This window comes from Salvelinus fontinalis, chromosome 38 (assembly GCF_029448725.1).
Source record: "Salvelinus fontinalis isolate EN_2023a chromosome 38, ASM2944872v1, whole genome shotgun sequence".
NCBI lineage: Eukaryota > Metazoa > Chordata > Actinopteri > Salmoniformes > Salmonidae > Salvelinus > Salvelinus fontinalis.
Window position 1 is genome coordinate 19,515,514 of NC_074702.1, and position 18,523 is coordinate 19,534,036.

At 44.0% G+C, this 18,523-nt stretch overlaps 1 protein-coding gene across 1 annotated transcript in view; it reads left to right on the forward strand.

Moving 5' to 3' along the window:
* LOC129837476 (integrin alpha-8-like) overlaps positions 1–18,523 on the forward strand; it is a 70,416-nt gene that overhangs the window by 42,534 nt on the left and 9,359 nt on the right. Inside the window, exons 17-25 of the mRNA XM_055903670.1 lie at positions 216–373; positions 584–712; positions 845–912; positions 3,384–3,531; positions 4,010–4,102; positions 8,833–8,912; positions 9,232–9,312; positions 10,147–10,252; positions 11,366–11,524. Coding sequence (XP_055759645.1) covers positions 216–373; positions 584–712; positions 845–912; positions 3,384–3,531; positions 4,010–4,102; positions 8,833–8,912; positions 9,232–9,312; positions 10,147–10,252; positions 11,366–11,524 — 1,022 coding nt within the window. The remainder of the gene's footprint in view (positions 1–215; positions 374–583; positions 713–844; positions 913–3,383; positions 3,532–4,009; positions 4,103–8,832; positions 8,913–9,231; positions 9,313–10,146; positions 10,253–11,365; positions 11,525–18,523) is intronic.

Here is an 18,523-nt window from a genome sequence, read left to right on the forward strand (position 1 = left end):
AATCTAAAAGTGATAAAGTAGACCATACCCACGGTTCCCTCCTGCACACCAGATGAGAATATACACACACACACACACGCAAGCACGCACGCACGCACGCACGCACGCACGCACGCACACACACACACACACACACACACACACACAGGATGGGACCATATGGAACCCCTCCTTACTCTCTCCCTCCATCCCCCTCTCTCCTCCACCTCTCCCAGTCTTGAATGCAGAGCTGCAACTGGATTGGCTGAAAGGTGTGAGGGGCGGAGTAAAGAGAGTTCATTTCCTGAATTCCCATCAGCCCCAGCACACAGGGTTCCTAACTCTTGGCCACAGCCGTCCACACTCCTGCCTGAACTACACTGTCTACCTACGAGTAAGTCAAACACACTCCACTTCCAAATAATGGATTTAAGTTTTTTTTTAAATGGAGGCCTCCATCCTTGCTGTGTTTGGACAATATCCTCTCAAAATATCTGTCAACTCAGCTGAACCTGTTTTTGGACCAGTTATTGTGTTATAGTGAACAAACTTTATGTTACATGGTGTGTGTCCCCCACCCCCCTTCTCTCTCTGTCACTCTCAGGAGGAGGATGAGTTTAGGGATAAATTGACTCCCATTTCATTGGCTCTGAACTACAGTTTAGCCCCTCCTTCCAACCTGGATCTCCCCCCTGTCCTCAACCGCTACAGCAGTACCTTCCTGCAAGAACAGGTGTGTGTGTGTGGGGGCTCTCTTTCTCATCCAATCAAGACCACTTACAGCATATGAGTACCATTAGACTAGACCTAAATCCTCCCCCATCCCTCTCCCCATCGGTCTCTCCCTTTCTCCTTTATTTCTCAGGCGTATATTCTGCTGGACTGTGGGGAAGACAACGAGTGTATTCCAGACCTCCAGCTGTCTGCAAGCATGTAAGTATGTACTGTATCTAACATATGTAGCATATACGTCAACATGAATCAGTTACGGTCTCATTTAAATACAGCAGTTAAAAAACCTTACTGATATAGGGGTGTGTTACGCCTTGTGGTGTGTTGTGCCCTGCCCTGTTTGAGTTTGAGTTTATTTTATTTTTACAGGGACAGTGCACATTAATCAACGTTTCAGTTAAAGTGCCGGTTTTAGCCAGCCGGCTAATTTTCAACCGCAGTCCCTGGGCAGGTTATTAAAAACAATTACAATATAGACAATAGCAACATAGAACAAGACATAGCATACAGACATAGCAACATAGGACAAGCAAGACGTAGCATACAGGCAGAGCAACATAGAACAAAAAGCAGCAAGACAAAATTCATAAAAGCAACAAAGTGTTTCCACACCTCACAAGTTACAGACATGGAAAGCGGCAACACACAGCTAGGGACCATGTTCAAAAATCTGATTTTCCTTTAAAGTAAAGTGAGGCATGTTGGGAAGATTCAGAAAAGTCCTTGTCAACCTGTAAACTTTCAACATATGTACAGTGGGGCAAAAATGTATTTAGTCAGCCACCAATTGTGCAAGTTCTCCCACTTAAAAAGATGAGAGAGGCCTGTAATTTTCATCATAGGTACACTTCAACTATGACAGACAAAATGAGAAAGAAAAATCCAGAAAATCACATTGCAGGATTTTTAATGAATTTATTTGCAAATTATGGTGGAAAATAAGTATTTGGTCAATAACAAAAGTTTATCTCAATACTTTGTTATATACCCTTTGTTGGCAATGACAGAGGTCAAATGTTTTCTGTAAGTCTTCACAAGGTTCACACACTGTTGCTGGTATTTTGGCCCATTCCTCCATGCAGATCTCCTCTAGAGCAGTGATGTTTTGGGGCTGTTAATGGGCAACACGGACTTTCAACTCCCTCCAAAGATTTTCTATGGGGTTGAGATCTGGAGACTGGCTAGGCCACTCCAGGACCTTGAAATGCTTCTTACGAAGCCACTCCTTCGTTGCCCGGGCGGTGTGTTTGGGATCATTGTCATGCTGAAAGACCCAGCCACGTTTCATCTTCAATGCCCTTGCTGATGGAAGGAGGTTTTCACTCAAAATCTCACGATACATGGCCCCATTCATTCTTTCCTTTACACGGATCAGTCGTCCTGGTCCCTTTGCAGAAAAACAACTCAGCATTCTTTGTCCTCCAAACACGACGAGTTGAGTTTTTACCAAAAAGTTATATTTTGGTTTCATCTGACCATATGACATTCTCCCAATCTTCTTCTGGATCATCCAAATTCTCTCTAGCAAACTTCAGATGGGCCTGGACATGTACTGGCTTAAGCAGGGGGACACGTCTGGCACTGCAGGATTTAAGTCCCTGGCGGCGTAGTGTGTTACTGATGGTAGGCTTTGTTACTTTGGTCTCAGCTCTCTGCAGGTCATTCACTAGGTCCCCCCGTGTGGTTCTGGGATTTTTGCTCACCGTTCTTGTGATCATTTTGACCCCACGGGGTGAGATCTTGCGTGGAGCCCCAGATCGAGGGAGATTATCAGTGGTCTTGTATGTCTTCCATTTCCTAATAATTGCTCCCACAGTTGATTTCTTCAAACCAAGCTGCTTACCTATTGCAGATTCAGTCTTCCCAGCCTGGTGCAGGTCTACAATTTTGTTTCTGGTGTCCTTTGACAGCTCTTTGGTCTTGGCCCTAGTGGAGTTTGGAGTGTGACTGTTTGAGGTTGTTTACAGGTGTCTTTTATACTGATAACAAGTTCAAACAGGTGCCATTAATACAGGTAACGAGTGGAGGACAGAGGAGCCTCTTAAAGAAGAAGTTACAGGTATGTGAGAGCCAGAAATCTTGCTTGTTTGTAGGTGACCAAATACTTATTTTCCACCATAATTTGCAAATAAATTCATTAAAAATCCCTACAATGTGATTTTCGGGATTTTTTTTCTCATTTTGTCTGTCATAGTTGAAGTGTACCTATGATGAAAATTACAGGCCTCTCTCATCTTTTTAAGTGGGAGAACTTGCACAATTGGTGGCTGACTAAATACTTTTTTGCCCCACTGTACATACTCACACACATTCATATACACACACACACACCCAAACAAAGGGTAGGACTGTGTTACAGCATGCAAGGAGAGAAGTTTACTCTCTGATTGTTTACATTAGCAAGTGTGTAGAGAGGCCTATGTGTGTGTGTGTGTGTGTGTGTGTGTGTGTGTGTGTGTGTGTGTGTGTGTGTGTGTGTGTGTGTGTGTGTGTGTGTGTGTGTGTGTGTGTGTGTGTGTGTGTGTGTGTGTGTGTGTGTGTGTGTGTGTGTGTGTGTGTGTGTGTTTTTCTACTGTTTCCATCTGTATGCTATCGCCATGGCACTCCGACCTCTACTGTTTGACGTAGTATTGAGTTGTTTTTATCTCTCTCCTGCACACACACAAACACAGGGACCGTACAGAGCTGGTGGTCGGGGATGACAACCTGGTCATGTTGACCATAAACGCGGTTAACAACGGAGAGGGGGCATATGAGACGGAGCTACACACACTCCTACCCCCTGAGGCTGATTACATAGGAGTGGAACGCAGGATAGAGGTGAGAACACTCATTCACACACACTACCACCCCCACACTGACCCTAGCCCAGCTCAACTAGACCCTACCGCCTTGCTGACCTCTTTACCATGACATTACATCCTGTTGACAATGTCAGGGTTTTTTCTCTAGAGGACTCTTAGTTTTTTTGTTTGTTTGTGTGAGAGAGAGAGAGAGAGAGAGAGAGAGACAGAGAGACAGAGAGACAGAGAGAGAGAGAGAGAGAGAGAGCGACAGAGAGAGAGCGACAGAGAGAGAGAGAGAGAGAGAGAGAGAGAGAGAGACAGAGAGAGAGAGAGAGAGAGAGAGAGAGAGAGAGAGAGAGCGTGTGTAATGGGGCACTAAGATGGATGAGGTTGTTACTGTCAGAGCATTCATCACTCTTTTCCTCTCCTCCCTTCCCCCACATATCACTTCTCTTCCTCTTCCACCCTCTCCCTTCCATCTCTTTTCTTGCCTGCCCTCCTCTCCTCTCCAGTCTCTATCCAGGTTGAACTGTGAGTACAGGATGGTGAATGACTCCAGACTGGTGGTGTGTGACCTGGGGAATCCTATGGTTGCTGGAACAGAAGTAAGTCCAACACACACACAAATTAACACAAAAAAATACACACACGTACATGTCCTCACACTGACCTCCCCCTTTACTTGGAAACAACCACTTCCTGACCAAACAGGAAGATGTCAATCAGATACAGTTGTGCTGATTGATAGATACCATGGTGATTGATCACCCAGATACCCCGTACCCCACTGAGTCCCACACTCTGAAGCTGTCTGTGGGTATTTCTGTGTGTGTTAATCCGTTCGCCCCTTGCATGACACATCCAGGAAGCACAGGCTTTGTTAAGTAAAGAGTGGTCCCTTCCGACATGTAACTCTACCCTGTGTTTCTGTAACCGCTCTGTCTGTCTGTGTGTGCATGTGTGTTTGTGTGTGTTTGTGTGTCTGTGTGTTTGTGTGTGTGTATACGTAGCTACGTGCAAGCGTGTGTAAGTGTGTGTGTGTTGTGAGCCTGAGAGCGGTATTTGTTAGCTCTAGAAGCGACACACAGCATTCTGATAAATCAATTATGTGATCAGATTTCACTTCTGGGGCGCGGCTTTAGAGGGCTCCAAGGAATTGAGGAGTGTGTGTGTGCGTGTGTGTGCACGTCAGCTCTCCTTCAGACCAGATGTTTCCCATACATACTTACCCTTGCCCCTTTGGACCTGTAGGAATTCATGAGCTCTTATAGAATAAACACACACATACACACTGACTAATCATGCAGCCGGAGTAACGGTTGTAGACCATTTTGAACGTATCTTTTTCTCATTCTAATACTTTTTAGTCAAGCCTCTAAAATGCAGACTGCCTCGCCATGTTGCTTTAAAACGAACAGTCGTGTATTGTCAAAATGTTTAGTATTTTATTAGGATCCCCATTAGCTAGTGCTAAAGCAGCAGCTACTCTTCCTGAGGTCAACAAGCATAGCGGTGAAAACAGACACTGTTTATGGTAACATCCCAGACGGCAGGGCTGCCGGAAAATGTGTGGCGAGGCAGCATTTGCCACAGCACTTTTCAATCAGGTGTGGCTGCGTCAGCGCCACATCACTTGTGATTTAGTTTAATAAAATATATCTGTGCAAAGTGTAAAAAAAAGGGCAAAGTGCTGTTTTTTAGACCGATTTGCCTCATGATTTGTCACTCGCGCACAATTTTTTTGTCTTTCACACCGGAGTGCTGCTACAGGCTCTTTGTGTGCCTTGACCAATCAGATTAATGGAAAACGCAGGTTGCGCAGGCTGGCATAAAGCTCAAGGCGCTCTCCACTTTCCTCTGGTATTTATTTAGCAAGCTGATAACACATCACTCCCGACAGACACAAGTAAAAACTCTTACATAAATGGAGCAGCCTTCCTAAACATTAGCGAGCTGACATGATGTGTTGCATGGAAACGAGACAATTTTTCGGTCTGATCAACTGTAGAATACTAACAACAACAGCTGCATAGTCTAGTCTACTATGGGCCCTGTTCCTCTGGCCAGGGTAAACGAAGCGCTAATGTTGTGTCCGCTATTTATAGCTCATTTGTTTGTGAAAAAATGTGAATGGTATTACATTTGGTTTATATTTAAACTTGGGCTAACCAAGTTACCTAGACTTTTCAACTCTTGGATTGAAAAAGTCTACGTAACCTGGTTAGCCCAAGTTTAAATGTAAACACAATAATATAACATATAAACACAATAATGCAAACTACATGATGCAAATCTGCATAAATCAAGCTCACCCCTGTGTTTTATTGTCCAATCATGTTTCTTTCTCAGTGTCTGTCTATAGGACCCTCCTAGTCCTTCTTTAAAATATAATTCATATGAACAATTACAGTTGCTGCAGTTTGACAGGGTTTTCATCCTCCCCAAGGCCAGGAGTTTTTTAAAACCATGTGACCTGATTAGAAAAACTCTGGTCCCATCATAGCCCATATTAAACAGATGAATCACGTCATACCGTTTAAGGTCCAGAGTTTTACCTGGTTAGGTTACCAGATCAGGAAAAACGAAGGGCCTCAGAATTTTGTCTTCCGCTACACCACTCTGGGGCCTGGTGTGCCACCTCTGCCAGACGATCAGCATATATAATGTGAACAGAAACGGCCCCTGCACAGAGCCCTGTGGAACACCATATATAGCCTTGGAGCAATCAGAGGTCTCACTGGCCAGAAAAACAAATATATACCCGTCTGTTAGCGTCAATCCCTTCTCTTACATCAAGGAATGTGAGAACAGTCACTGGTTGGTCGATGCATTAGATCAGGTCGATGGCTGGTCGATGCATTAGAACAGGTCGATGGCTGGTCGATGCATTAGAACAGGTCGATGCATTAGATCAGGTCGATGGCTGGTCGATGCATTAGAACAGGTCGATGCATTAGATCAGGTCGATGGCTGGTCGATGCATTAGAACAGGTCGATGGCTGGTCGATGCATTAGAACAGGTCGATGGCTGGTCGATGCATTAGAACAGGTCGATGGCTGGTCGATGCATTAGAACAGGTCGATGGCTGGTCGATGCATTAGATCAGGTCGATGGCTGGTCGATGCATTAGAACAGGTCGATGGCTGGTCGATGCATTAGATCAGGTCGATGGCTGGTCGATGCATTAGAACAGGTCGATGGCTGGTCGATGCATTAGAACAGGTCGATGGCTGGTCGATGCATTAGAACAGGTCGATGCATTAGAACAGGTCGATGCATTAGAACAGGTCGATGGCTGGTCGATGCATTAGATCAGGTCGATGGCTGGTCGATGCATTAGATCAGGTCGATGGCTGGTCGATGCATTAGATCAGGTCGATGGCTGGTCGATGCATTAGAACAGGTCGATGCATTAGAACAGGTCGATGCATTAGAACAGGTCGATGGCTGGTCGATGCATTAGAACAGGTCGATGGCTGGTCGATGCATTAGAACAGGTCGATGCATTAGAACAGGTCGATGGCTGGTCGATGCATTAGAACAGGTCGATGGCTGGTCGATGCATTAGAACAGGTCGATGGCTGGTCGATGCATTAGAACAGGTCGATGGCTGGTCGATGCATTAGATCAGGTTGATGGCTGGTCGATGCATTAGATCAGGTCGATGGCTGGTCGATGCATTAGAACAGGTCGATGGCTGGTCGATGCATTAGAACAGGTCGATGCATTAGATCAGGTCGATGGCTGGTCGATGCATTAGAACAGGTCGATGGCTGGTCGATGCATTAGAACAGGTCGATGCATTAGATCAGGTCGATGGCTGGTCGATGCATTAGATCAGGTCGATGGCTGGTCGATGCATTAGAACAGGTCGATGGCTGGTCGATGCATTAGATCAGGTCGATGGCTGGTCGATGCATTAGATCAGGTCGATGGCTGGTCGATGCATTAGAACAGGTCGATGGCTGGTCGATGCATTAGATCAGGTCGATGGCTGGTCGATGCATTAGAACAGGTCGATGGCTGGTCGATGCATTAGAACAGGTCGATGCATTAGAACAGGTCGATGGCTGGTCGATGCATTAGAACAGGTCGATGCATTAGAACAGGTCGATGGCTGGTCGATGCATTGGATCAGGTCGATGGTTGGTCGATGCATTGGAACAGGTCGATGGCTGGTCGATGCATTAGATCAGGTCGATGGCTGGTCGATGCATTAGATCAGGTTGATGGCTGGTCGATGCATTAGATCAGGTCGATGGCTGGTCGATGCATTAGAACAGGTCGATGCATTAGATCAGGTTGATGGCTGGTCGATGCATTAGATCAGGTCGATGGCTGGTCGATGCATTAGATCAGGTTGATGGCTGGTCGATGCATTAGATCAGGTCGATGGCTGGTCGATGCATTAGAACAGGTCGATGCATTAGATCAGGTTGATGGCTGGTCGATGCATTAGATCAGGTCGATGGCTGGTCGATGCATTAGAACAGGTTGATGGCTGGTCGATGCATTAGATCAGGTCGATGGCTGTTCGATGCATTAGATAATTTCCTTGACAACGCTGTCTCTGTATTATGGTGGGTTTTACAGTAGATCCAGATTAGACCGTTTTATAGTGGTGGTGGTGCTGTTCAGGACATGGGAGAGAAGCGACAGGAAATACATGTTTTCCAGATTTGGGGAGAGAGATATATTTGGGTCACTCTGTCTGTCTGTCTCTCTTTCTCTCAGCCTGGGGACCTCAGTGATTTAGACCCATTTGGTCTTTCGTCATCTCTGTTGAGTTTTAAGGTTTCTCTCTCTGATGTGCAATAAAGTCTCTTTGACTTTGGAGTCCTAATGAGTTTCCACCCTCAGGCTTCTCCCTTGTAGATTTAGCGAGTGTTTGAGTTTCCGGCATTGACTAGTGTCTGACCTGTTGTTCATGACAACATTATTACACACACACACAAATGCAAGAAGCCATTATCATACTCATGGTTATGAACTAAGCCCTCCACATGGTGTGAGTTAAGCAAGGGTAGAGGGGGTTTAACTGGGGTCTAAAGACTAGAGGGAAAGGGATCTGGTCTTCTCAGCCCACAGATCTGTACTGATCCTCCAACTGAGACACACACACACAATACAGATACGTAACCCAGATGCACACACCATGGCCAGGTTCTGGTTAGTTTTAACAAAGGGAGACTGTACATGGGGTTAGAAGGCTGCTCGGTTTAACTGAACACTTACAGATGTCACTGACACAGACTTTGAATCGTCTCTTTCTGTCTCTGTCCCTCTCTCTCTCTCTCTGTCCTTCTCTCTTTGTCTCACTGTCTCTGTCTCCAGGTATCTGTAGGTTTAAGGTTTGCTGTCCAAAGGCTGGATGATGCCGGTCCTCACATTGACTTTGACCTACAGATCCACAGGTAACAGCCAAACACGCAGATGCGTGCAGATACACACACACACACACTGCTGAAGAGCTGTGACACACATAACTGTAAAAAGGAACCTCTGTCAGAATTCTGTGGCTTTCCCAAACAAAGAGCGTCGAGACAGATGGCCGGAGGGAAACAGACGAGACAAAACATTGACTATTCACCTCGCCACAAACACACGCTCACTCACTAATTTACTCACACACGCACACATGCACACATGCACACACGCCATACATCGTCAGGCCATGGTGCAGACTCTTACATCCGAACATCTTTATTGACTCGTGTGCCTCTTATCTTACAGTTCAAACGAAGACAACTCCAAGAGCAACCCAGTCAGCCTGTCTCTCTCCATCTCTGCCAGAGCTCAGCTAGACCTGAGGGGGTGAGTGATACATCTCTGTTCTGATTGATCTTTTCTCTAACCCTGTGACAGTAGCATATCTTGCCGTGTTTGATGCACTTTGTTGTCATACAGTGTATCTCTTTGTCTCGTGCCATGTAGGTGAGACAGGCTCATTTATTTTGCTGTATTTCTATTGCTCAGTGTGGTTGTGTCTCTGTATGTTTCTATGAATAGATATCTGCTAATCATGCACACATGAGCCAGTGCTAGTGCTCCTTCGTCACACACACGCTTGCACACACATACACACACACACGTTTGATTTACTATCCTTGTGGGGAACAAAACATTGACTCCCATTCAAACTCCTTTTTTCCCTAACCGTTAACCTAACCCTAACCTTAACGCTAAGCTTAACACCTAACCTTAAAACTAAACCTTTCCCTTAACCCTAATTGTAATCCTAACCCTAACTCCCAAGCCTAAAATAGCTTTTTTCCTTGTGGGTTCTGACGAAATGTACCCACTTGTCCGAATGTTCCTTGTTTTACTACCCCCCCCCCACACACAAACACACTTCAAAGTCTGGACCCCAGAGTGACTTGGCTGCTTCTAAGGCAGTTGTACACACAAACAGACAGTGATCCGTGGGGGGCTGGAGGTTAAGGTCCAACCGGCGTTGGGTAAGTTGTGTTTGGCAGCGGAGTGGCGAGTGGCTTGGTGTTCACCCCCCAAGTTGTCCTGGATGTTGTATATCATTTGCTCTCCATATCATTTGTTCTCACACTCTCTCTTCTCTTTCTTTCTCTATCGCTTCTCTTTTTCTTTCTTTCTCTCTTCCATCTCTCTCTGCCTCTCTCTCTCCCTTTCCAGGGTGTGTCATCCCTCTCAGGTGGTTCTTCCGTTTCCTCACTGGGAGCCCAAAGAGAAGCCGGTCAAAGAGGATGACGTAGGACCCCAGGTCACACACATCTACGAGGTACATACACACACAGTAAAGGCAGTAGCCCTGTAAGTGCTGTCTGCTGTCTGATCAAAGGCCTCCTGAACAGTGGTAATTACTGTCATAAAGGAAGAGAGAGAGAAAGACAGAGTGGGGTGGAGGGATAAGAGGAGGGGATCAGACATACACTACCGTTCAAAAGTTTGGTGTCACTTAGAAATGTCCTTGTTTTTTAAATTAAAAATTAAAAATTGTCCATTAAAATAACATCAAATTGATCAGAAATACAATGTAGACATTGTTAATATTGTAAATGACTATTGTAGCTGGAAATGGCAGATTTTTTTATGGAATATCTTCATAGGCGTACAGAGGCCCATTATCAGCAACCATCACTCCTGTGTTCCAATGGCACGTTGTGTTAGCTAATCCAAGTTTATCATGAAGATCTGGTACAACGCTGTATACTACTCCCTTCACAGAACAGCGCAAACTGGCTCTTCAGTTCCTTGGCATGGAATAGCCTTCATTTCTCAGAACAAGAATAGACTGATGAGTTTCAAAAGAAAGTTCTTTGTTTCTGGCCATTTTGAGCCTGTAATCGAACCCACAAATGCTGATGCTCCAGATACTCAGCTAGTCTAAAGGACAGTTTTATTGCTTCTTGAATTAGCACAACAGTTTTCAGCTGTGCTAACATAATTGCAAAATGGTTTTCTAATGATCAATTAGCCTTTTAAAATGATAAACTTGGATTAGCTAACACAACGTGCCATTGGAACACAGGAGTGATGGTTGCTGATAATGAGCCTCTGTACGCTTATGTAGATATGTACGTGTGTGTATGTTGAAGATGCAGTGAAGAGGGACATCTGCTGGATGTCTGCAGGGTTTGGGGCTGCAGTGCTCCTGTCCTGCAGTCTGTCCAGCTGGTTATAGTTAGGTCGGCCAGAGGTTCTCTCTCAGAGAATTCCTGCCTGGAGCACTGGGACCATGTCCTGTTTGGGTGACTCACCATCACCACCCTCAGAATTAATGAGTGTGTGGAAAGGGGCTAAGCTGAGTGGCTTGGTGTTCTCATACTCTCTCTCTCTACTCCCCCCTCTCTCTTCCTCTCATCTCTATCTCCTTTCCCTCTTATTCTCTCAGCTCCATAACTCAGGTCCCAGTAGTATCAGGGAGGCGGAGCTCCAGGTGGGCTGGCCCTCTCGTTTCCGTGACGAACACCTGCTCTACGCTCTGGAGGTTCTAACGGAAGGACCAATCAGCTGCCGGAGCAACACCAGCCTCAACCCCCTGGGCCTACAGGTAACACAACCACACCTCCTGCTGAGACTGAACACTGGACACTGTACTCATGCACTCATGTTCTATATTTATGAACCTGTATTGGTCTCCAATGCTTCAGAAACAATGGCATAAATGCTTTTGTGAAATTACAGCTCAGTTAGATCAAAGTGTACTGACCCGATCTAGCATTGATGCAGCTCAGTTCTTCTCATAATAAAATAGGGTAACAGGATGTCATCTACCGTCTGGCTTATGTTTGTGATGATGACTGAGGAATGTGCTTTAATGATGACAGGACAAAGTCACTCATTCCATGTTTATTGAAGACTGTAGGAGGACGGAGAGGGACTAGTGGAGTTGGCCCATAGCAGGGTTGGTGGTGAAGAGCAGGATGCCAGTAAAGACAGTGTGGTTACAGTTGTCATCATACAGCCCCCAGCCCTTAGGAAGCCTTAAGTACACCAGATCATCTTTCTCTAGCTCCAGAGCCACGGCACCTGTCATGTACTCATAACCACCATGGAAGTTGTCCTGGACGTTGTATATCATTTGCTCTCCATTTTTGACCAAGTAAACACCCATTTTCTGTCCAGGCTCTCGACCCATGGAAGTGAATGTGAGGTAGTAGACTCCTCTCACTGGTGCTGAGAACATACCTGTATCAGAGGGGAAGCAGGGAGAGATCAGCACTATCCGTCTCTCTTAGGCACTGTAGCAGCCTGTTAGTGGTTGGGGTCTGTGCCAGTAGCTGGCCCCTGGGGGCACCACAGGCGTCTGGTGTCACCATAATTGGGTAGGACGGGCTCATAGTAATGACTGTAACGGACTAAAGTGAATGGAATCGAACACATCAAACACATACCATTCCATTCACGCCATTCCAGACATTATTATGATCCGTCCTCCCCTCAGCAGCCTCCTGTGGTGGACATGTGAACATGGAGATTGTGTGTTTATGTTTATATGTTTATCTGAGCTGTAGATGTATTTCTGTGTAGGTGAACCTGTAGTATTGTTACTGTGTAAGTTTCATCTGTAGTATTGTCGGCGTAAGCTGTACCAGAGTTTGGGTCGTAACCGTTGCCGATGTTGGTGAAGACTTTTTCATAGACCAGAGTGATCTCAGTTTGAAAGGGTCCCACATACCTGAGTCTGTCAAACCAACAGAAAAGGCCAACTGTCTTCTGTGCGAACACATGAGAATGAATTCAATCAAGCCCACTGTAATATCTAAATGTCTTCATTTCATACCATACTGTGGGTTTGATTGAATTGATCTGTTCTTACCTAGCCTCAGTTCCTCCACCTGGCTCTCAGCAACACTCAGTCTTGCCTCCAGGGCTGAAATAGCAAGAAAATAATATCTTAAAACTTCTCACGAGTCACCATCCCGGATCCGGGAGCACCCTCATCAGTAAAAAAGCTGACTAGCATAGCCTAGCATAGCACCACAAGTAAATACTAGCGTCTAAATATCATTAAATCACAAGTCCAAGACACCAGATGAAAGATACACATCTTGTGAATCCAGCCATCATTTCCGATTTTTTAAATGTTTTACAGCGAAAACACAATATGTATTTCTATTAGCTAACCACGATAGCAAAAGACTCAACCGCATATTTTCACAATTCTTTTACCGCATAGGTAGCTATCACAAATTCGACCAAATAAAGATATAAATAGTCACTAATCAAGAAACAACTTCATCAGATGACAGTCTTATAACAGATTTATTGTATAGCATATGTTTTGTTCGAAAAATGTGCATATTTCAGGTATAAATCATAGTTTTACATTGCAGCCACCATCACAAATCTCACCAAAGCAGCTAGAATAACTACAGAGACCAACGTGAAATACCTAAATACTCATCATAAAACATTTATGAAAAATACATGGTGTACAGCAAATGAAAGACAAACATCTTGTGAATCCAGCCAATATTTCAGATTTTTTAAGTGTTTTACAGCGAAAACACAATATAGCATTATATTAGCTTACTACAATAGCCAACCACACAACAGCATTCATTCAACGCAACGGTAGCGATAGCGAAAAAAACAGCAAAAGATATACATTTATTCACTAACCTTCACAATCTTCAACAGATGACAGTCCTATAACATCATATTACACAATACATATATGGTTTGTTCAAAAATGTGCATATTTAGCGGCATAAATCGTGGTTTTACAATGTGAATATGTAGTCAAAATGCAAAAATATTGTCCGGAGAAATCTTGGAGAGGCACCTAATCTAATCAAATAACTAATCATAAACTTTACTAAAAAATACATGTTGGACAGCAAATGAAAGATACACTAGTTCTTAATGCAACCGCTGTGTTAGATTTTTAAAAATAACTTTAGTACGACATACAGCTTACGTTATAGCGAGACAGCGCCCAAAATCAGGGCGAAAAATACGACTACACATTTTCGACAGAAATACGAAATAACATCATAAATGGTGTTTATGATTATTTATGTTTATGATTGTTTATGATTATTATTATTGTTTATGATTGTTTATTGTACAAGATTATGATGAATCTTGTACAAGGGGTCCTTTGTCCAGAATAATCGTTGTTGGCTTGTAGAATGTCCTCTTCATCTGTCGAATTAGCAACCAAAGCTAGCCATGTGGCGCAGGAGTGTCCAACTTCACCATAACGCAAAGAAAAGAAAATGCCGAAAATCGCAATAAACTGATATAAACTGATATAACTCTGTTTAAAATAACTACTTTATGATGTTTTTAACACATATATCAAATAAAATCAGAGACGGAGATATCTAACGTCTATAACGAAAGCTTTTCAGAACGCAATCCAGGGTTCCTTCTCGCGCCTTGCTGAACAAAGAAAAAAGTGGTCACGTCATTCCAAGAGGTCTTGTTCGGCCTCAGATCAAGCTATACACCCCATTCCACCTCTCACTGCCTATTGACATCTAGTGGAAGGCGTATGCAGTGCATGTAGATCCATAGATTTCAGGCAAATTAATAGGATGGCCCTGGAATAGAGCCCCCGAGTTCAGATTTTTCACTTCCTGACAGGAAGTTTCCTGCAAAATGAGTTCTGTTTTACTCACAGATATAATTCAAACGGTTTTAGAAACTAGAGAATGTTTTCTATCCAATAATAAAATGCATATTGTACGAGCAAGAATTGAGTACAAGGCAGTTTAATTTGTGAACAATTTTTTACAAAGTGAAAACAGTGCCCCCCTATTGACAAAAGGTTAATAAACTGATACTCTGAGGTAGCTTTGTTGTCATTGCTGTGCTTAGATACATCCTGATTAGATCAGTCAGCGACTACCAGTTCTTGTGCTGGCATTGCTTCCAGAGGCAGTTTGGAACTTGGTAGTGAGTGCTGCAACCAACGACTGTCACGTTCCTGACCTTATTTCCTTTATTTTGTCTTTGTTTAGTATGGTCAGGACGTGAGCTGGGTGGACATTCTATGTTATGTGTTTCTATGTTGGGTTCTTTTCAATTAGCCTGATATGGTTCTCAATCAGGGGCAGGTGTTTTACGTTTCCTCTGATTGAGAACCATATTAAGGTAGGCTGTTCACACTGTTTGTTTGTGGGTGATTGTTCCTGTGTTAGTGTTTATGCCACACGGGACTGTTTCGTTTGTTCCTGTTCGTGCGTTCTTCGTTGTCTGTAAGTTCTCATGTTCAAGTCTGTTTACGTCGTTTATTGTTTTGTAGTTTGTTAAGAGTTTTTTCGTGTTCGTCTTTCTTTAAGTAAATCATTATGTCTTCATACCTCGCTGCATATTGGTCCGATCCTTGCTCCTCCTCAGACGAGGAAGAGAACGTACGTTACAACGACAGATGATTTTTACACGCTACACTCTTCAGCACTAAACGGTCCCGTTCTGTGAGCTTGTGTGGCCTACCACTTGGCAGCTGAGCCGTTGGTGCTCCTAGATGTTTCCACTTCCCAATAACAGCACTTACAGTTGACTGGGGCTGCTCTAGCAGGGCAGAAATTACGAACTGACTTGTTGGAAAGGTGGCATCCTATGACGGTGCCACTTTGAAAGTCACTGAGCTCTTCAAGGCCATTCTAGTGCCAATGTTTGTGTACGGAGATTGCATGGCTGTGTGCTCGAATTTATACCTGTCAGCAACGGTGTGGCTGAAATATCCAAATCCACTAATTTGAAGGGGTGTCTGCATACTTTTGTATATATAATGTATATAGTCACCTGCGTTCTTTCCCTTCAGTTCTGCCATATGACTCTCACCGGCTGTCACTCTGGCCTCCAGTGCTAGAAAATAATGCATACAAGAAAACAATAAACTGTGATGTAGCTTTGTAACATCGCTTTCCTTTATCACATCCTAACATTAGCTGAATCATGTTCAGGTGAAGTGTAGATGTAGTAGCTCTGATAAGTAAAACATTTAGTCACCTGCATTCTTTCCCATCAGTTCTGCCACCTGGCTCTCACTGGCTGTCACTCTGGCCTCCATTTATTTTGAAAATGATAAGCCATGATGTGGCTTTGTTACATCGCTTTGGTTTCTCATATCTTGAAATGAGCTGAATGTTATTATGTTCAGGTGAAGAATACATGTAGTCGTTCTTATAAGTGAAACATTTTAGTCACCTGCGTTCTCTTTCTTCAGTTCTGCCACCTGCCTGTCGCTGGCTGTCACTCTGGTGTCCAGGGCTGAAATAGTATAAAACGAGTTAACAGTACACATTGTTATTAAACACACACTTTTGCACAATATATCTTACCTGCATTTTCTTTAATCGGTTCAGCTACCTGACTCTCGCTGGTTGTCACTCTGTTCTTCAAGTCTGAAAGTTCTGCTGCTTGGGCTGAAATTATAGAAATATTGTAGAGAGGCAATAGACAATATCCAGAGCTGCGCTTTTTTCTATTGAGTAAATTGTTAACTCAATAGTTTTTCAAAACACTTCTTGTTGTTTCCTGCATTGTCTTTCTTCATGTCATCATTACCTGCATTCTCTTTCTCCAGCTCTTCCACCTGGCTCTCACTGGCTGTCACTCTGGCCTCCAGGGCTAGAAAATCATTTATGCAGAAACATAATTTATGGTGAAAACGATAAACCAAGATGTAGCTCTATCACATCCTGAAATAAACTGAATCATGTTAAAGTGAGACATATACATAGTATTTCTTATAAGTAAAGATATTTAGTCACCTGCGTTCTTTCCCTTCAGTTCTGCCACATGACTCTCACTGGCTGTCGCTCTCAATCAAATGTATTTATATAGCCCTTCTTACATCAGCTGATGCCACAAAGTGCTGTACAGAAACCCAGCCTAAAACCCCAAACAGCAAGCAATGCAGGTGTAGAAGCACGGTGGCTAGGAAAAACTCCCTAGAAAGGCCAGAACCTAGGAAGAAACCTAGAGAGGAACCAGGCTATGAGGGGTAGCCATTCATCTTCTGGCTGTGCCGGGTGGAGATTATAACAGAACAAGGACAAGATGTTAAAATGTTCATAGATGACCAGCAGGGTCAAATAATAATAATCACAGTGGTTGTAGAGGGTGCAACAGGTCAGCACCTCGGTAGTAAATGTCAGTTGGCTTTTCATGGCCGATCATTCAGAGTTTCTCTAACTCTCCTGCTGTCTCTAGAGAGTTGAAAACAGCAGGTCTGGGACAAGGTAGCACGTCCGGTGAACAGGTCAGGGTTCCATGGCCGCAGGCAGAACAGTTGAAACTGGAGCAGCAGCACGACCAGGTGGACTGGGGACAGCAAGGAGTCATCAGGCCAGCTAGTCATGAGAAAGACCCCCGCTATGGGGCGCAATCGGGCAATGTAGGCTTTAACGTTACACAATCGCCCAACCTCTCACTCACTCACTCACTCACTCACTCACACACACACACACACACACACACAGTAGGCGTGGTTACAGTAGGCTAACGTATGTCAATGGTTTTAGCAACAGCAGTAACATCAGGCAGGATTTAGGCTACCAACTGCCTAGCCAGTTGTAGCTCAATCTTGGGTGAAATGATCATGTTCCCACACTGACTGACTGTATGGAGGCTTGTTGACTTAATGTTACGTTAGACTACATGATACACCAGTAAAGTAATAAAATATATACCTGTCGGCTATATTAGCCACGACTTACCGTTCTTGTGTGCAGCTTCAAATGTCGAACAAAGTTGGAAGTTGTTGCGCCTCCGTCTGTCATTTTCTTCCCGCATGTTGTGCAAGTTGCAATCCGTTTTTTGTTGACTACAGCGTAGTATTTATATCTGAAATAATCATTTTGGGTATCATCTTTCCAAGGGCTCCGACTGAATTTCCCCGCCGACATTCATCTGCATTGCCACGCGCAACTTTTTCTCACCTGGCTCAATTTGATTGGCTGCTGTCCAATTCAAACTGTAATCAATTAAATGAAGAGTTGATGCGCTGCCTGAGAGAAGGCCGAGTATAGCCCACGAAGATCTCCCCCACGACACTCTGGCCTCCAGGGCTAGAAAATAATGCAAACAACAAAACAATAAACTGTGATGTAGCTATGGAACATCGCTTTGCTTGATCACGTCCTAACATTAGCTGAATCATGTTCAGGTGAAGCGTACATGTAGTAGCTCTGATAAGTAAAACATTTTAGTCACCTGTATTTTTTTGGCCATCAGCTCTGCCACCTGGCTGTCACTGTGCCACTGGCTGTCACTGTGTTCTCCAGGGCTGACAGTTCTGCTGCTTGATCTGGAAAGAGGCAAAAGGCAATATCCAGAACTGTGATTATTTTTCTATTGAGCAAATCATTAACTCAATAGCTCTTCAGAACACATTTCATTATTACCTGCATTGTCTTTCTTCAATTCTGCCATCTGGCTCTGAAGGGCTGTTATTTGGCTTCCCAAGGATAACATTAGTGCTGCTTGACCTGGAATTATATAAATATAGTAGACGATATGTAACATCCATATGTAATAGGCAATATCCAGAGCTGTTGTTTCTATTGAAAACATTTTTTTTTTAAAACAC